This window comes from Camelina sativa, chromosome 17 (genome assembly GCF_000633955.1).
Source record: "Camelina sativa cultivar DH55 chromosome 17, Cs, whole genome shotgun sequence".
In the NCBI taxonomy this organism is placed as follows: Eukaryota; Viridiplantae; Streptophyta; class Magnoliopsida; order Brassicales; family Brassicaceae; genus Camelina; species Camelina sativa.
The window spans coordinates 4289043-4308557 of NC_025701.1; the positions used below are offsets into that span (position 1 = coordinate 4289043).

The following is a 19515-nucleotide window of genomic DNA, read 5'->3' on the forward strand; positions in this document are numbered from 1 at the left end:
TTTCCGGTAGAGAGAACACGGAGTGCGTGCCTGCAGAGGAACCCAGAGAACTCAAACAGTTGGCAACTGCAGCTTATGATGCCTTCTTGTGGAACCCAATAGACTTTTCTTCCTCCATCCAGTTTTGTGTGGTGCCTCACGAGATACCCGTCATCCATCTGGAACGATGCATAGTGAGCTGCAAGCACAAGCTGTTCTTGGAGCTTGGAGAACGCGAAAGGAGTGAGGACCGAGGCTGCGTGAGATTCCATGGGGGCTCCAGTTTTTAGGCTAATGTTTTGAAGATTCTGCTGCATTGTTTGCTGTTCTGTAGCTTGGTCTTTGAAATCCACAGCAACAGCCACCTGCATATTCACCCATAACTAGCAAAGTCAACACACGTACAGTTATATTTCATGAGATTAAATGCATAAACCCCAAAAATAAATGCTTGACCCGTTAATGCATAGACGGCCTAAGAGCTTGAAAAGGCTCACTTCACTATCCATTGCCCTCTTCTTAATATGAGTAACAAATTCAGTTCCAATTCAGAAGATTTCATCCAGACCAGCAATGAATAAACACTATCAGAAGGAGAAGAAAACACACTTGTTCTACGAAGTGAGCTAGCCGGGTTTGTGCGCTCAAGAACCTCTGTATGAAGGCGTTAATAGCTTTGGATCGGCCAGTCAAAGTCATTCCAGCTAAAAAATGACTTCTCAAATATGGTAAAGACCACATGGAACGTGAGGCATACAAGTTGTTTATGTGTCTGTTAGTGTGCAGTCCAAAAGAGTTCACCATGTCTCTCCAACCCAACTCAAACTCCTCAACGGATTCCAGATGGTAGAGGCGATAAAATTCAGATTTCCAGTCGTTGTACCGCTCCCCAAGACCAGCATTAAACCAGGATGGAAACTTTCCAACAACCATCCATATGCAGAGTGCATGCTTAGTGGTTGGCATCTCTCCAGCTATGGCTTCTTTGAGACACATATTATGGTCTGTTAATATCGTTTGAGGTGCCTTCCCATTCATGAACCCTGTGAATGCCTTGCATATGAGACAAAAATAAAAGAATGTCAGAGTACAAATACAAATAGTTTTGCTTCTTCGCCCTACCCACAGACAATTGCCAAGGATTTAAAACAGAAATAAGTGGAAAAAGAGCTTAATCAGCTTAGTGTGCCATTGTGTTACCTGTAGTGCCCACGACCACGATCTCAAATTTTCCTCCCGTAAAAGCACACAACCAAAGAAGCAAGGCACACCATAGTTATTAACTCCAACCCATATTCCAAGTGGCATCTCAACTGCACTTAAGCGATGTGTTGTATCGAAAACTACAGCATCTCCAAAGATTTCATATGACTGAATGGAAGAAGCATATGACCAGGCAATGTTTTCCAACTTGTCATTTGCATCTAGAGTAAACTCGAACTTAAAGTTAGGGTCTTTCTCCTTTATACTTTGGCACATCCTCAAGAAATCGATGTTCTCATCATCAGGATCAAGTTTCTTGAATGACTGAAGCAAATTTCTGACATCCTTCTCAGTGAATGGTAAAAAGCCAGGCTCGACACACTTCTCAAGCTCCAAGAGCTTCATCATCTGCTGAACTGAAATTCCAGTCTTTGAAAACATCAAAATCCTACTTTTATCTGCATCTGATATGGACCTATATGCAGGAAGAAAACGAACTTGATTTGGTTCTAGGAGTTCATGATTGTGGTGATTAGCGAAACCCGTAACAAGCCATTCCGTTGAACCTAACTCAGTAATTTTACTGATCCTCAAGTATGCTTGACAACCGCAACGAGAAGATCTTCTGTTTCTCTGTGGTTTACCTTCACTAAGAGTTTTGACAGGTGTGTTACCAGCACGATGGCAAACAAAGTACCGCCTGGTGAGTCCTTTGCCAATTCCGTCTTTGCCTTCTGTCCTGTGACGACGTATGGAGAACCCGCAACGCTTAGCAAACGTACTGTAGAACTCGTAAGCAGCATCATGCGTAAGGAACCTCTGTCCGTTGTATGGAATGGCATCGTGAACTGCTTCTAAAGAGAGGGTAGTCCCGTCTGGAGATTCCTCAGAACTACTAGCATCGTCCAAAGACAGTGATCTCTGATCTGAGGGATCATCATAGATGAGCAACATCTGTCCAGCATCATCCGACATTTTCAGCACTCTGCCTGACAAACACATAACAACAACACTTTTATCTTATTGAGCAGGAAATAAAAAGTAATGTGCCTACTCGAAAATAGTACAACTAATTCTCTCATCACATAACTGAAAACGAATTCATTCAAAGAGCACTGATATAAATGTTTAAAGATGACAAAGTATACAGATAAAGTTATCGCCTTTCGGAATACAGATGAATGTGGAAAACAACCAATTAAATACATAAGAAATCACAATGCCACTGCTACATCGATAACAAGTTCCAAACTCATGAGTAGGAAGCTAAGAAAGACTTCAAAATTCAAAAGTCTCGTATAAAGATTGAATTTTTATTGAAGTAATTTCAGAGATTTCGAAGCTACTGAATTCGAATTTTCCGAGCTAAGCACATTTTTGGATGCTGAACAACAACGGTCATCACAAGATGGGCATTCGATAAACCGAGGAAGAAATTTGAAACTGGAGAATCGCTGTTCTTGAAATCACCAAAATTTCGTTCATCTTCTTAAAACAAAGACTAATTCATACAAATGCGTCAAGAGAATAGAAACAGAGAAGTTGCAAAAGATAGAGATGGAGAGTGACAGAGAGAGAGAGAGAGAGTACTGATTTTAAGGTAGGGAGTGAACGAACACACACACACACACACACAGTCTTGCGAAGGAGAAGCCCTAATTTGCGCAGGGAGGTGACAATAATCCTATTCCTTTCCCCTGCGCATCTTGTTATCTTACGCCTTCTCTCTATTCGTCTTTCAGAATAACATTACACGTATTACCAAACAGTCCCCTTCAAAGTAAATCACTAAAACGCTGTCGTTTTAAGTTAATTTTTTGTTTTTGTTAATACAGTAGTACCATTTCTTCACATCCAAGGGTTTAAGCTACGAGAGAGCTTTGGTCTTACTACTCCCAAGTCAAGTCCCACCATTGTCTTCTTCTACCTCTAACATCTAAAACCCTAAATCATTTTACTTCCACCATGTCTCTCAATCACCTCCTCCGCCGTCTCTCCACCACCACGACCACCACTACTCGTAGCCCTATTTCGATCTCGTTTCTCCACCAACGAATCCACCACATCTCAAATTCCCCGGAAAATGAAACGAACACTGGTAACAATCAGGTTTCAGAGACGAACCCAAACCCAAACCCTAATCCAATTTTAGCCAATGATACTTCTCAATTCCAGATTCCTCAGAATCATCATATCTCTCCGATTCCATATCCACCGATGCGGCGTAACATGACCTTCTCATCAGCCGAAGAAGCCGCAGCTGAACGCCGCCGTCTCAAACGTCGTCTACGAATTGAACCTCCACTTCACGCTCTACGAAGAGATCCTTCAGCTCCTGCCCCAAGACGTGATCCCAACGCGCCACGGCTTCCCGATTCGACCTCCGCACTCGTCGGGGCAAGGCTTAACCTTCACAACAGAGTCCAGTCACTGATTAGAGCATCGGATCTCGACGCTGCTTCACGCCTCGCTCGCCAGTCTGTGTTTTCCAATACGAGACCCACCGTGTTCACTTGTAACGCCATCATCGCCGCTATGTACCGAGCCAAGCGTTACAGTGAATCGATTTCTCTGTTTCAGCATTTCTTCAAGCAGTCTAAGATCGTTCCCAATGTAGTCTCTTACAATCAGATCATCAACGCTCATTGTGACGAAGGGCATGTGGATGAAGCTCTTGAAGTGTACCGCCACATAATAGCTCATGCTCCTTTTGCTCCGTCTTCAGTTACTTATAGACATTTGACTAAAGGTTTGGTTCAAGCTGGAAGGATTGAAGATGCTGCGAGTTTGTTAAGGGAGATGTTGAGTAAAGGTCAAGCTGCGGATTCGGTTGTGTACAGTAATCTCATTAAGGGGTATTTGGACCTTGGTGATTTGGATAAGGCTAATGAGTTCTTTGATGAGTTGAAGTCTAAGTGTACTGTTTATGATGGGATTGTGAATGCGACCTTTATGGAGTACTGGTTCGAGAAAGGAAATGATAAGGAAGCTATTGAGTCGTACAGGTCTTTGTTAGATAAGAAATTTAGAATGCATCCGCCAACTGGTAATGTACTTTTGGAGGTTTTTCTTAAGTATGGTAAGAAGGCTGAAGCTTGGGCTTTGTTCAATGAGATGTTGGATAATCACACTCCTCCTAATATCCTTTCTGTGAATTCGGAGACGATTAGTATAATGGTCAATGAATGTTTCAAGATGGGAGAGTTTGACGAAGCTATTAATACGTTCAAGAAGGTCGGGAGTAAGCCCACCTCCAAACCGTTTGTGATGGATTATGTAGGTTACTGTAACATAGTAACGAGGTTCTGTGAACAAGGGATGTTAACAGAGGCTGAAAGGTTCTTTTCTGAAGGTGTATCCAAAGGTTTGCCTGCTGATGCTCCAAGCCATAGAGCAATGATTGATGCTTATCTCAAGGCAGAGAGAATCGATGATGCTGTCAAGATGTTGAACAGGATGGTTGATGTGAATCTAAGGGTGGTTGCTGATTTTGGTACGAGGGTCTTTGGCGAGCTGATTAAGAATGGTAAGCTTACGGAATCTGCTGAAGTTTTGACTAAGATGGGAGAGAGGGAACCGAAACCAGACCCTTCGGTTTATGATGTGGTGGTTAGAGGTCTTTGTGATGGTGGTGCACTTGACCAAGCCAAGGACATTATTGGTCAGATGATTGGACATAATGTTGGGGTTACTCCTGTGCTGCGGGAATTCGTCGTTGAGATTTCTGAGAAAGCAGGGCGTCGTGAGGAGATTGAGAAGATTTTAAATTCGGTTGCCCGGCCGGTGAGAAACCCAGGGCAATCTGGTAACACTGCACCTAGTGTATCAGCCGTGCATGGAACCACACCTGCAGCTCCTCAGCAGCCTAGAGACAGGACACCATGGACGAGCCAAGGGGCGGGGAATTCTAATTCAGGTTGGGCCAATGGTGGTCAAACAGCAGGAGGAACTTACAAGGCTAATCTTGGCCAGAATCCGTCTTGGTCTAACACTTCGGTTAACCAGCAGCAGCAATCATGGTCTAATCAGACTGCAGGGCAACAGCCACCATCATGGTCGAGTCAGACACCGGGATATCAACAGCAGCAATCTTGGTCTCAGCATCAGGGTTGGTCATGTCCTTCAGGTCATCAACATCCATGGGCTAATCAGACGCCTGGCGAGCAGAAACCAGTGGCTAATCAGACGCCTGGCCAGCAGCAACAGTGGGGTAATCAGACGCCTAGCCAGCAGCAACAGTGGGGTCATCACAACACTGGTCATCAGCAATCATGGGCTAACCAGCAGCAACCAGTGGCCAATCAGAATAGTGGTCATCAGCAATCATGGCCCAATCAAACTCCTACCCAGCAGCAACCATGGGCTAATCAGACAACCAGCCAGCAACAAGGGTGGGGTAATCAGACAACCGTTCAGCAGCAGTGGGCTAACCAGACACCTGGCCAGCAGTCAGCGTGGACAGGACAGCAACAGTGGCCTAATCAGACAGCTACCCATCAGCAGTCACAGTGGTCACAGTCTGTGGACAGTCATCTCCCTCAACAACAGGAGTCAGGGTCCTCCCATGAGTTGCAAGACAGAGATGAAAAGAAGGTAGCGGAGTTGGGGAACTAGTTCGACAAACTCGCTTCTTCTGCACCATCATTCGCCTCATAGTTAAATTGCCTTTTTTGCTTTGTGGTCGCAATTTTTGCAAACTCTAGTATTATTTAATTATTTAAGGATCAACATCATAATCTAATACGTTTTTATTGATCGTTGATGGTTGTCCTTGTTTCACATGTATGTATGGTTTATCTTCAAGTGTCCGATAGCTTCTAAAGAGAAATGGAATTCATAATCAGTAACTCGATCAAAAAGAGAAGACGTTTCTGTTGGCGTCAACACCGACGTTAAAGCTACATTTGTTCTGTTTCTTTATTTATATATAAAGTATAGTATTACACGTCAAATTTGCATTGGTCAATTGAAGGGAGGTGAAAAAGGGGTTCACTCGTCCTAGTGAATCCAAATTTTTTTTTTTAACTCCAACTAAAAAAAAGTTTGAAGGGAGGTGAAAAAGGGGTTCGTTTCAGAAACATTAACCCTAGTATTAGACGATAAAACCCGTTGATAAACTAGGATCCAAAGTCTTCCAAGAATATTAGCCCTAATATTTCCTTCGTATCGTCTCGAACTCCGTAGTAGAAACCAATCATGAACAGAGGTCCCAACGGTAAGATCTGTATCTCTTGCATCTGGCATGTATAACTAGCCGCCGATCGTTTTTTCTTCTTCAGTTTCGTAATTGTTTATGCGTTTTCCGATATTTTTGTGTATGCAGATGCTAAAATATGCGTCTTATGGGACTTGANAGCAGTCACAGTGGTCACAGTCTGTGGACAGTCATCTCCCTCAACAACAGGAGTCAGGGTCCTCCCATGAGTTGCAAGACAGAGATGAAAAGAAGGTAGCGGAGTTGGGGAACTAGTTCGACAAACTCGCTTCTTCTGCACCATCATTCGCCTCATAGTTAAATTGCCTTTTTTGCTTTGTGGTCGCAATTTTTGCAAACTCTAGTATTATTTAATTATTTAAGGATCAACATCATAATCTAATACGTTTTTATTGATCGTTGATGGTTGTCCTTGTTTCACATGTATGTATGGTTTATCTTCAAGTGTCCGATAGCTTCTAAAGAGAAATGGAATTCATAATCAGTAACTCGATCAAAAAGAGAAGACGTTTCTGTTGGCGTCAACACCGACGTTAAAGCTACATTTGTTCTGTTTCTTTATTTATATATAAAGTATAGTATTACACGTCAAATTTGCATTGGTCAATTGAAGGGAGGTGAAAAAGGGGTTCACTCGTCCTAGTGAATCCAAATTTTTTTTTTTAACTCCAACTAAAAAAAAGTTTGAAGGGAGGTGAAAAAGGGGTTCGTTTCAGAAACATTAACCCTAGTATTAGACGATAAAACCCGTTGATAAACTAGGATCCAAAGTCTTCCAAGAATATTAGCCCTAATATTTCCTTCGTATCGTCTCGAACTCCGTAGTAGAAACCAATCATGAACAGAGGTCCCAACGGTAAGATCTGTATCTCTTGCATCTGGCATGTATAACTAGCCGCCGATCGTTTTTTCTTCTTCAGTTTCGTAATTGTTTATGCGTTTTCCGATATTTTTGTGTATGCAGATGCTAAAATATGCGTCTTATGGGACTTGATGGATTTCCCAGTCCCTGAGGGTCGCAGTATTCGTGATATTGTTGGTTCTGTTCTGCGGGAAGAGGGTTATACTGGTGAGTTGTCAATCACGGCTTATGGCTGTTAGACGAATCCCTTTCCGCCTCAAGACGGGTTCACCTTCGTACAGAATAGTGAGATTCCCTTTTTCATTTTATAAAAAAACACTTTTATTTTAATTTTTTCTTTTCTTATATAATAAAATTGTGTATGTAACCTAGAGAGATCTCCTCCGTTGTTGTTGATATGCATTTCCAGGCGATAAATATTGGAGACTTTCTAAGATATTAGTAGACGCTGCTTTCTGGGCACTGGATCCCTTGGCCTAATTTAAAACCTGCACCTTCCTTGATGGTAGTCACAAAGAACTGCGACCAACAAACGGAGTTCGTGGATTTTCTCCAAAATTTGTATAATTTAACTTTCCAAATTTTCTTAGTACTGCCCGATGATTGCTGCCCAGAAAAACTGGGAATTCCTAAGGTAAATTTTGCATGGTATTGGACAAGCCTACTTGAGGGAGGAAAGCCTATTTCCCGCACCGATTTTAAAAAGCTAACAGCTCGAGTAAAACCATCGCCTGCCAACTTTTTTAGGAGGATCTGATGCATGCATGGCTCCATCGACAATAATGTTTTGCTTCTTTTTATATATCAAAAGGCTTTTGGTTTTTGTGTATGAAACGTACTTCTCGTTATCTTTGTTGTCGTCTTTAAACTCTGTTTTGTGTACAGAACATGGTTTTAAAATGTCTTTTTGACGTCTTCTCTTTCCATATACGACATGAGTAAAATGTGCAAATGCGGGTTATGCAACTTAAGATAGGAATAATAGGATTCTACAGCATTCGTATACCAAACAGATTTGAAGCATTTATATGACATTAGATATTATTACAAATATTACAAATAAAACAAAATCCGAAATCGTCATGAAATCAGAGGATAGATAGATAGCCACACGAAAACAAAATCGATACAAACAACATCCGTTAGAGGCTAATGTTTTATATGACATTCATGTCTTTGCTTCCAACTTCAACTATCATGGGAGAACCACCATCATCACCTTTCCTCTGACGTTTGGCCCCCTCATCACCTGAGGAATCCGGACCATCACGTAAACGTTTCTCAGAATCCTCCTCATCACAATCCTCCTCATCACTTGATGTATCCGGACCAAGATAGTCTAGGATAGGAAAGCGACCATCGAACAGATTTGTCCAACGCCATACTAAGGCTGCAGTTTCAGTACGTGGCACTTGTTCCAGAGGGACGTCATCAGGCACTACCAGGAAAACATTGTAACCTCTGGATGTCAAAGTTTCAAGAAGATTGTGAAAACCCGTATCTTCCCTCGGATGTCTTTAGCAACTACGAGGAAGTTTGTCTCGTTATGTTCTAGTTCGTCATGATAACAACGGAATGGCCAGTAAAGTATGTCCAGTTGCATCCTACTGAGGGCATGTTTATCGGGGGGGTGTTAGATTTTTGGTGGGTTAATTAAGAAGAGACTCTCTTATATTACAACCCGAAATCGTTCATAAGAGACTGCAACGTGTCAAATTTTCGTTGGCCAACAGAATAATAGAAAAGGGAAAAAAAAAAATTTTCCCCACAAACGAGATTAATTTTCTCTCTTTCTCTCTTTCTCTCCCGATAAACTTCTCTCTTTCTCTCCCGTTCAAAGTCTCGATTTGAATCGGCAGAGATCTGCTTGAAATTAGGGTTGTTTGATGTTTGTTCTAGAAATTAGGGTTCTTGGTTTGTTCTTCAAAAATTAGGGTTCTTTGATCCGATTTGTAATGTTTGTGTTTAGTTTATGGTGGGTTGGTTGTAGTATTATCCGATTGATAAGTGATGGTTTAAAGGGATTAGGGTTCTTGAGAACCATGTGATCCGTTGCTCTCTTCCGCCATATCATCCCTCCACTCGCTAAAGCTTCCCCTGACTCTATCTTGATCATTGCCTCTAATNGATAGGAAAGCGACCATCGAACAGATTTGTCCAACGCCATACTAAGGCTGCAGTTNATTGGAGACTTTCTAAGATATTAGTAGACGCTGCTTTCTGGGCACTGGATCCCTTGGCCTAATTTAAAACCTGCACCTTCCTTGATGGTAGTCANCATTGTAACCTCTGGATGTCAAAGTTTCAAGAAGATTGTGAAAACCCGTATCTTCCCTCGGATGTCTTTAGCAACTACGAGGAAGTTTGTCTCGTTATGTTCTAGTTCGTCATGATAACAACGGAATGGCCAGTAAAGTATGTCCAGTTGCATCCTACTGAGGGCATGTTTATCGGGGGGGTGTTAGATTTTTGGTGGGTTAATTAAGAAGAGACTCTCTTATATTACAACCCGAAATCGTTCATAAGAGACTGCAACGTGTCAAATTTTCGTTGGCCAACAGAATAATAGAAAAGGGAAAAAAAAAAATTTTCCCCACAAACGAGATTAATTTTCTCTCTTTCTCTCTTTCTCTCCCGATAAACTTCTCTCTTTCTCTCCCGTTCAAAGTCTCGATTTGAATCGGCAGAGATCTGCTTGAAATTAGGGTTGTTTGATGTTTGTTCTAGAAATTAGGGTTCTTGGTTTGTTCTTCAAAAATTAGGGTTCTTTGATCCGATTTGTAATGTTTGTGTTTAGTTTATGGTGGGTTGGTTGTAGTATTATCCGATTGATAAGTGATGGTTTAAAGGGATTAGGGTTCTTGAGAACCATGTGATCCGTTGCTCTCTTCCGCCATATCATCCCTCCACTCGCTAAAGCTTCCCCTGACTCTATCTTGATCATTGCCTCTAATCCTGTTGATGTTTTGACTTACGTTGCTTGGAAACTCTCTGGTTTCCCGGTGAATCGGGTGCTTGGATCTGGTACTAACCTCGATTCTTCTCGGTTTAGATTCTTAATCGCAGATCATCTCGACGTTAATGCTCAGGACGTACAGGTCAGTTTTGTGTTGGAGCTTCAATTTTATATTTTCTTTTAGTTTCAATTGGGATTAGATGATTGATAAAAGGTTTGTGCTTTTTGGTAAATACTGATTAAGGAGTGATTTTGTATGATAAAAACCTATGCTTTAGTGGTTTTATACTGCAATTAAGGAGTGATCACTGATCAGGTGATAATAGCTCCGATGATCATAATGGATTGTTGAGACTTGAGACGATCAGTTGGTTTTGTGTAAGCATTTATTGTCGGAGAGCATGGAGACAGCTCGGTGGCATTGTGGTCGAGCATAAGTGTTGGAGGGATTCTTGTCCTAAGTTTTCTAGAGAAGCAACAGATTGCTTACGAGAAACAAACCCTTGAGGACATCCACCAAAGCGTAGTTGGTAGCGCCTATGAAGTCATTGGACTCAAGGGTTACACTTCTTGGGCCATTGGTTATTCTTTGCTAATCTGGCTCGCACTATTCTCCGTGACCAGCGCAAGATCCATCCTGTCACGGTTCTTGCTCGTGGCTTTTATGGTGTCGATGGGGGTGATGTCTTCCTCAGCCTCCCGGCTTTGCTTGGACGCAATGGTGTGGTCGCTGTGACCAATGTGCATATGACTGATGATGAGTCTGAGAAGCTGCAGAAGTCGGCTAAGACTATATTGGAGATGCATAGCCAGTTGGAACTTTGAATAAACCACATCGCTCTGCTCCAGTTTTATAACTGTTGTTTTGTTATGATCATCAGTCCCATGGATGATAGTGTTATTGTTGATCTTTTCATGTTATGTAAATGCTTCTTTTTCATGGAGATTGGAGAATAATCCCAACTTGAGTTCTATTATGAGTAATGACAGAAACATAAGAATGAAATGATGGTTTAAGAGATGATTAGTTACAACTTACAACACAGACTTGAGTGTGAGTTCCTCACAGCTATAGTCTTTACCACTGTCTGTCTCTTGGTTAAACTCGACATCTATTGTGGACGATAAGTGTGTAGTACTTTCTTTGGTATACAATATGATTGTTTTGGATAGGACTATAGGAGTGAACACAATAGATATAATGTTGATACTTGATGGTGAATGATGATGTTTTCGTTAGTCATTTACAGTTTGTGTCTACAGAATTATGAATGTGCTCTGCTGCTTATCAAGTTTTGTGTGACAGTATCTCACTCAGTTACATAGACGTTGCTGTGTTTCTCTTGTCCCTTTCTACTAAACCGATTCAAATGAAAACCGAAACTGTGTATTTACTAAACCGAACAATACTTTGTTTTTTTGGTTTCTACATTTTATTAACCAAAAAAAATTATACATTTATACCACTTTTATTTTAATTAAAATTTAAAAATTTTAAAAAACAATATTTTAAAAAATTAGAGACCCAAAATAAGAACCTACCAATAAATAAGAAAATTTTATCTAAGAGATCATGGGTTCTTATATTTTAAAAAACACACAATTAATTCATATAAAATTTAACAACCCCCTACTAACATACTACCGATAAACTTGGTCTGAGTCTCACATGTTTTTCAGCCGCTGCGAAATGCATTATTAAATGTTAGAAACAAAACAGAGCAAGAGACAAAGTCTCTTGTCTTTTAAGAAGATAAAGAAAACGAAATTGAAACTTTTATTTATGTGAAACTTGTTACTCTTTTGTTTTACAACACACCACAGTTATATACAAGTCGTACGGTCGTAACCGTTGGTAACCGTTGGTTACAGACACTTTAATTTATCTAATTATAAAACATAATAAGACCAAACTCAATTACAAACTAATAGTCCCCCTTAATTGAGTTATGGTCTAAAACCTTGTGTCTCAAATCTTCAACTCTTTTGATTGGACTTTTCTCTTTCCCAAGTGTCACAACATATGCGTATCTTCTTCATCTTCAAGCCTCATACGCTCATCATATTATTTGAGCGACAAGCTTATGGAAATGTTCACCGTCTTGTTCATTAAACCTGCCAGCCTTCTTCACATATATTTTAAATTTTCTCCAAGTGAACTTCATCACGTGTACTCTGTGATCTTCTGTCACGCTCCTCCAATTGTTCTAGCAACCTTTTTCCACTCACTCTCTTCTCAATGAACATTTTGATTTTTCTTTTTGGTGTCCTTTTGATCACCAAATTTGGCCTTTCACCAAAACTGTGCGTGAACTCAGCTTCTTTTCTTGCTTAGTCTCTTCCTTTGATTAACTCTTCAAAAATTTCTTGCTAAGTTCGGCACTAGAAACACCTCTTTGATGATCTTCTCTCCTTGGCTTGTCATCACTTGGATATTCCCTTTCCCTTTTGCAAGTGCCTGCTTCTCCCTTTTCTCTCTTAGGTAAGCAGCTCTTTTTTTTTGGCTTGGTGTTTCCTTTTGAACACCATCAGATTCATGTCTCCATGACATCTCGTGCGTGAAACGTTTTCACGTCTTCTTCGGTTATCTTATCAACCGGTTTATGCTCCATTTTTTTCTATGAGGTAAGCATCATCCTTTAGTGCTTGTGCTTGGTGTCTCCTATTGATCACCATAAAGTGCTCCATTTTTTTCCTGAGGTAAGCATCCTCCCTTAGTGCTTGGTATCTCCCATTTGATCACCATTACGTCTCCATGACGCCTTACGCGTGAATCTCCTCCACGTCGTCTTCGGTTATCTCTTCAACCGGCTCCTGCTCCATTTTTTTATGAGGTAAGCATCCTCCTTTATTGCTTGGTATCACTCTTTGATCACCATCACGTCTCTGTGACGTCTCTTCTTTGGTTATCTGTGTAACCTCACCATTTGTGCAGTGCGTGAATCTTCTTCACGTATTCTTCGAACAAGTTTCTCAACTCCAACTCCACACTTGTTTACTCCATTTCATTTTGAGAAGATTTCCTTTTTTTTCTTCTTCCCTTTGTAGCCCTTCTTCTTGAAGGTTCTGTTTGTGAAGGTTGATGGTACCACCATCTTTTCCTCTTTCATTCTTCTTTTCTTCCCACCCTTGATTTGTTGTCTCCATCTTTCTCTTCTTCTTGCAGTGGAAGTTTTTTTTTTTTTTTGCTTGAACAGGCTCCAAGACCAACATAAGCTCTGATACCATGATAGAATATTGAGAGGAAGAAGAAGAGAAACAGAACAAAACAGAGCAAGAGACAAAGTCTCTTCTCTTTTAAGAAGATAAAGAGAACGAAACTGAAACTTTTATTTATGTGAAACTTGTTACAGTGTACAATACGATCACTGTTAGAATATTGAGAGGAAGAAGAAAAGAAACAGAGCACGAGACTTTGTCTCTTCTCTTTTGGAGAAGACAAGAACAAATTTGAAATATTTTTGCTTGGACAGGTTCCAAACCAACATAAGCTCTGATACCATGTTAGAATATTAAGAGGAAGAAGAAGAGAAATAGAACAAAACAAAGCACGAAACAAAGTCTCTTCTCTTTTAAGAAGATAAAGAGAACGAAACTGAAACTAATATTTATGTGAAACTTGTTACAGTTTACAATACGATCACTGTTAGAATATTGAGAGGAAGAAGAAAAGAAACAGAGCAAGAGACTTTGTCTCTTCTCTTTTGGAGAAGACAAGAACGAAAATGAAATATTTTTGCTTGGACAGGCTCCAAGACCAACATAAGCTCTGATACCATGTTAGAATATTGAGAGGAAGAAGAAGAGAAACAGAACAAAACAGAGCAAGAGACAAAGTCTCTTATCTTTTAAGAAGATAAAGAGAACGAAACTGAAACTTTTATTTATGTGAAACTTGTTACAGTTTACAATACGATCATTGTTAGAATATTGAGAGGAAGAAAAAAAGAAACAGAGCAAGAGACTTTGTCTCTTCTCTTTTGGAGAAGACAAGAACGAAATTGAAATATTTTTGCTTGGACAGGCTCCAAGACCAACATAAGCTCTGATGCCATGTTAGAATATTGAGAGGAAGAAGAAGAGAAAGATAACAAAACAAAGCAAGAGACAAAGTCTCTTCTCTTTTAAGAAGATAAAGAGAACGAAAATGAAACTTTTATTTATGTGAAACTTGTTACAGTTTACAATACGATAACTATTAGAATATTGAGAGGAAGGAGAAAAGAAACAGAGCAAGAGGCTTTGTCTCTTCTCTTTTGGAGAAGACAAGAACGAAACTGAAATATTTTTGCTTGGACAGGCTCCCAGACCAACATAAGCTCTAATACCATGTTAGAATATTGAGAGGAAGAAGAAGAGAAACAAAACAAAACAGAGCAAGAGACAAAGTCTCTTCTCTTTTAAGAAGATAAAGAGAACAAAACTGAAACTTTTATTTATGTGAAACTTGTTACAGTTTACAATACGATCACTGTTAGAATATTGAGTTCTTATTTGTCTCACTACATGACATCTCCACTAAAGCAACATCTTCAAGAAGCCAAACAGGTTCTTAGATACGTCAACAGTACTTTGACGTACGGGATTCAATTCAAGCAAGTTGAAGAACCAGAGTTGGTTGGATTTTCTGATAGTGATTGGGGCGGATCAGTTGAGGACAAGAAGAGCACAAGTGGCTATGTATTTACGATCGGATCAGGTTCATTTTGTTGGAGTTCTAGCAAGCTGAAGGCGGTGGCTCAATCAATGGCCGAAGCGGAATACATTGTTGTTTGCTCAGCAACAAACCAAGCAATATGGTTACAAAGGTTGGTGAATGAGATTGGTTTCAAGACAGAGAAGAGTGTAACGATCTTATGTGATAACAAATCAGCGATTGCAATCGGGAAGAATCATGTTCAACATCGTTGGACCAAGCATATCGACATCAAATATCATTTTGTACGAGAGGCTGAACAGAATGGGTTGATCAAGCTTGAGTACTGTCCAGGAGAGTTACAAATAGCAGACATATTGACGAAACCTTTAAACAAGCCAATGTTCGAGTTCTACGAGAAGAGCTAGGCGTAACGATGAAGCCATGATCAAGGAGGAGTGTTGAATGTGAAAGTCTTCATGTTATTACTTTAGAAGAGTCGCATATTATATAGTTAAGTAATTGATTTGTGTTATGTATAAACTATTCGTATCACACACCGAAGAGATACGAATAGAATCGTTAACTGCAAAACAGTTACACATGTATGTATGTGTCTTCACATTGGGTTGTCTCCTAGAGACGTATCCCTTAGTCAAAGTGTGTCATGTAAACCTATAAATACAGTTTATATATCTAATAAATGTGTGTGGTTTTCGTCTACAAGAATCGAGTATTACAAGAGAGAAGAATATATTGAGTGTAAAACAAAAACAGAGAGAGAGACAAAAAACAGAGTAACATCTGTTGTTGTCTGATCCTAAACACTTTGAGAGTTCAAAGTCTTACATTAAATACATATATAAGAGGATCATGAATACATATATTAAAGAGGATCGGAGGACTTGAATTAATTTGTTCACCTTGTTGTACAAGCTCCATTTTGGCACAGAGAAAATTCATCCTATCTGCATCTGCACCACCATAAGCCTGGATTTTCAGTTTACCAATATACCCCTCCATCCGAAGCGCTCGTTCGACTTTACTACGAAACGACTCCAACATGCGATCCTCAGGGACTGGGAAATCAACGACGTCCCAGAAGACGCACGTGTCAGCATCTGCCAAAACGGACGACGAAACAATTAGGAAACCATCAGACCGATCAACTTGAATTGACTTGGAGCACAAGAGAGAGAGATCTTACCGTAGTACGTTGCCATAGACTCCTATCGAGATAGAAATGTTATGAACCTTTCTTTGCTTGAGAATTTAGAAAGATGTATTAACCCTAATTCTCTATCTCGATTAATTCTTGGGGCTTCCCTTCTCATTAATCAATAGAGACCATTATATAGGCCTTGATACCACTTAATCAAAACCCTACTTTATCAACCTAACAGTAGTCTTTTAAGTTGTATCAAGAAACAAAAATTTTAGGGCTACATCTGTGTGTGGTGGCTGGCCATGAGAGGGTATTTGTTGAGAGAAGGAAGATTCGGATCTCACGGGGTTTTCTAAATCACGATCGTACCCCTTATTTTAACGGTGCAGTTACACACAGCCAAGTAAAACTGTTGCTACCGTTGTCCTTTGTTTCACTTGTATCGTGTATGGTTCTCTTCAAGTTTCCAATGGCTTCTAACATTAATCAAAACATTAAAATATATTTTCTTCCAAAAAGTGATGAAAAAGAATATAGTATATTCGTAATCTATAAAACTAGATTAGCTCTGCAGGTCGGCGGCACAAGTAAAGCTCTTACATACAAAAAAAGGCTTGACCTTTACGATCATCTCTATAAAACCCCAAAATAAAATGAAGAGATCATAACCAAAGGAGACTAATAATAACCAAAAAATAAAGAAAAAAGAGTCCTATGTGTAATATATATATATCGTAGAAGAACCTCATCTCATCCCTATAAAAAGTAGAAAGAAGAAGAAGAAAGAAATGAATTTATGTTTTTCTCAAAATCCCATGACAGTAGAGCTCAGATTCATAAGAGGAGCTAAGGCAGAAGGAGAGAACTTGCGAGCAAATAGGAAGCATAACGAAGTTGGCTCGTCATTGTAAAGACAATCCGTCTCGTTCTTCCTTATTGACTGTAGAAACTCTTCTGTGATATTAGCTGCAGCATATGTAGCTGGATGCGGACCGCCTATGGACCAATCAACCCATGTCACGCTTCTATTAGCGTTCATTGAACCGTGAAACATGTTCAAGAAAGTTGGGATGTAATGCTCGTCCGGGTAACAAGCTGGTCTGCAGAACTGTTTGAATAATGAGTAGTATTTCGAGTCTGAGATGATGTAGATGGCGATTTTACGGTTTACTTCAAACCACTGAGACCCTTTCCGCCAGTGATGGAGTTTGATATCTGGGAGCATCTTCCGGCTGTAACGGCCACGTCCATAACGTGTTGGCTCGTCATAAGAGTCCACAAAACTATAAGCAGAGTTTATTAGGTAATTGTAGACAGTTGAAAAGTTGTAGACTGGGACACAACTCTCTGAGAGAAGCACAAAACGCTCATTTGAGAAGTCCAGCAATGCGTTGGCTAGAACACGCTTCTCTGCGTCTGTCAATAGTGGCGATCCCCATTCAACTTTCTGCAAAATTTTATAAGTATAGAAAACCATCAGAAACAAAACAGTTTCTCTTGATTTGACTAGATCTAGCATAGAAATACAGACTATTCATGATCCATCAAAGTATTGTCAGAGTATGAGATGGACCAGGTTGCATCAACCAAAGAAAATTACAAAACCGATTTCAGTGTCATGAAAAAGGAAGCCTTGTGCAGTTACCAAGATCATAGCGACATGTCCAGACAATGAAAGAGAATAAAGTTGTTCCCAGTCCTAATTCTAAAACCAGCTATGTTCCACATCATAACATAATAGCAAAATTACCCATGAACTTTAAAGGCTGTGTCACACCACTTGAAGCTGCATAAGACATAGATGGCCAACTCAAACTAATGCGCAAGAGTAACAAATTTTCATCTATACACAACCTATAAATAAATGTAACTCCAAATGAAAGAACAACTGAAAAGTTCAAATCCTAAGCACCAACCTAAAAAAGTTTCCTAAATATGTAATCACGCACCAATGCAACTTCGATTCTCTCATGCCGACTAGATCTACATGTGGTTTCTCTAAACTACTAGATATCTATGATCCAGAATGACTAAATATCTACACCCCGTATGTGCTAATTATGCCAGAGTACAAGAATAAACTAGAAGACCCATGAGAGTTGGTAAAGAGAATGGAAGACTGCACTATAAAGCTCATCTACTTATCCAATACTCTGTTCTTGTATTCTAAAGGTAAATCACTGGGAAAACTATGTATTTGTTTTGTACTAATCCACAGAGAAACACAAACAAGACACAAACAACATTCACTGTACTGCATCAAAACATACCTGGCTAGGGATCTGGCGGTCGTAAAACGGAGAATCACGAGAGACATTCATGTCATATCCAGGAGGCGTGTGAACGTAAACAGATAAATACTTCTCATTGCCTTTAAAAAACTTCTCCCACAACGGAAGCATAGGCAAAGGCCCTCTGGTAAGAAACAAGAAGGCCACTTTAGGAACCCTATCGTACGGAAACTCTTCCTTCACCGGAACCATCGAAGCTCTCCAGAACAGCTCATCATCACTCATCCCATGACTAAGATTCTCAGGCCGAACAAACCCATCAATGCTCCAACAATCTCGAACCTTTGGTTTCTCCGCCTTGACTCCTCCGTCGTCGTCGTTCTCGTCGTTACAATCACGGTGGATGACTGTGCAATTGGAGTAATCAGGAGTAGTCGAAAACTGTAGATGGGTTGATGACGAGAACATCCTTGGCAAAGAATTGAAGTAGCGATCGATGTGAGAGCTAGCGGCGAGGCCGATGATGATTCCGGCCATGAAAATAAGCAAAAACGAAAGCGTTTGAGCCAGCTTTAGTAACCCTATATGCTTTTCTCCTTCCTCTTTCCCTCCTCTCGCCATTGTTTTTTTTTTCACGAAAAACAAAAAATAAAAATCCAATCTTTTTTTCTCTTCACACTGTTCCCCAAAAAAAAATTAAAGTTTTTAGGGAAACATTCATATGAATGATTTTAAAGAGAATCTGTTTGTTTCAAGCACAAATCCATATCCTTTCAGAAAGTTTCCTAATTTTGAAACAAAGGATCAAATCAAATTTTGGGAAAAAAAGGAAATAAATAGATGGGAATTAAAGATCTCTGGGAAATACGTATATTCGTATAAAGTGGAGAAACGGGTGACTGCACTGAAACAGATCAAAGAATTGAGGAGGAAGAAGAAGAAACATAAACAAATCTGGTTTTTTGTTTCTTCTAGTTAGAAATCCATAATAAATCTATGTCTCTGTCTATGTCTGTGTCTGTGTGGTTGATTTTGATCTTATTATACGTATATAAAAGAACAAAATTAATTCGGATTTGTTTAATTAGATTAATTGAGTTTAAAAAACTCCACGTCGAAAACATAACGAGTTCAAAAAACTCCGAAGATCATGCCAGGTGGGAAGAACCTATAGGTTGCTTTTAAGTTATTGGGCCGGTGGGCCCACGTTTTGCCTTTGACGTGGGTTTAGTGCTCGTCAACTCTTCGGTCCGACATTTCAATTTTTT

At 39.9% G+C, this 19515-nt stretch overlaps 3 protein-coding genes, 1 long non-coding RNA gene and 1 pseudogene across 4 annotated transcripts in view; 3 read left to right on the forward strand and 2 right to left on the reverse strand.

Moving 5' to 3' along the window:
* LOC104759143 (protein FAR1-RELATED SEQUENCE 11-like) overlaps positions 1–2861 on the reverse strand; it is a 4183-nt gene extending 1322 nt beyond the window's left edge. The window contains exons 1-4 of the mRNA XM_019238838.1: positions 2556–2861; positions 1180–2171; positions 589–1032; positions 9–344 (exon numbers count right to left, since the gene is read on the reverse strand). Of these exons, the coding sequence (XP_019094383.1) occupies positions 9–344; positions 589–1032; positions 1180–2157 (1758 nt within the window). The 5' untranslated portion in view covers positions 2158–2171; positions 2556–2861. The remainder of the gene's footprint in view (positions 1–8; positions 345–588; positions 1033–1179; positions 2172–2555) is intronic.
* LOC104755235 (pentatricopeptide repeat-containing protein At1g10270-like) lies at positions 3014–6798 on the forward strand. Its single transcript, XM_010477584.2, has 2 exons — positions 3014–5693; positions 6550–6798. The coding sequence occupies exons 1-2, from the start codon at positions 3148–3150 to the stop codon at positions 6650–6652; spliced, it is 2649 nt and encodes an 882-aa protein (XP_010475886.1). The 5' UTR covers positions 3014–3147; the 3' UTR covers positions 6653–6798.
* On the forward strand, positions 7090–7848 carry LOC104755236. The gene is made up of 3 exons (XR_762196.2): positions 7090–7253; positions 7362–7544; positions 7669–7848. It is a non-coding gene; the product is annotated as an uncharacterized LOC104755236 (long non-coding RNA).
* On the forward strand, positions 10136–11234 carry LOC104759144 (annotated as a pseudogene).
* On the reverse strand, positions 16592–19262 carry LOC104755237. Its single transcript, XM_010477586.2, has 2 exons — positions 18287–19262; positions 16592–17463 (listed from the first exon to the last, which is right to left on the reverse strand). Exons 1-2 carry the CDS (start codon positions 18866–18868, stop codon positions 16822–16824), a joined length of 1224 nt encoding a protein of 407 aa, XP_010475888.1. The 5' UTR covers positions 18869–19262; the 3' UTR covers positions 16592–16821.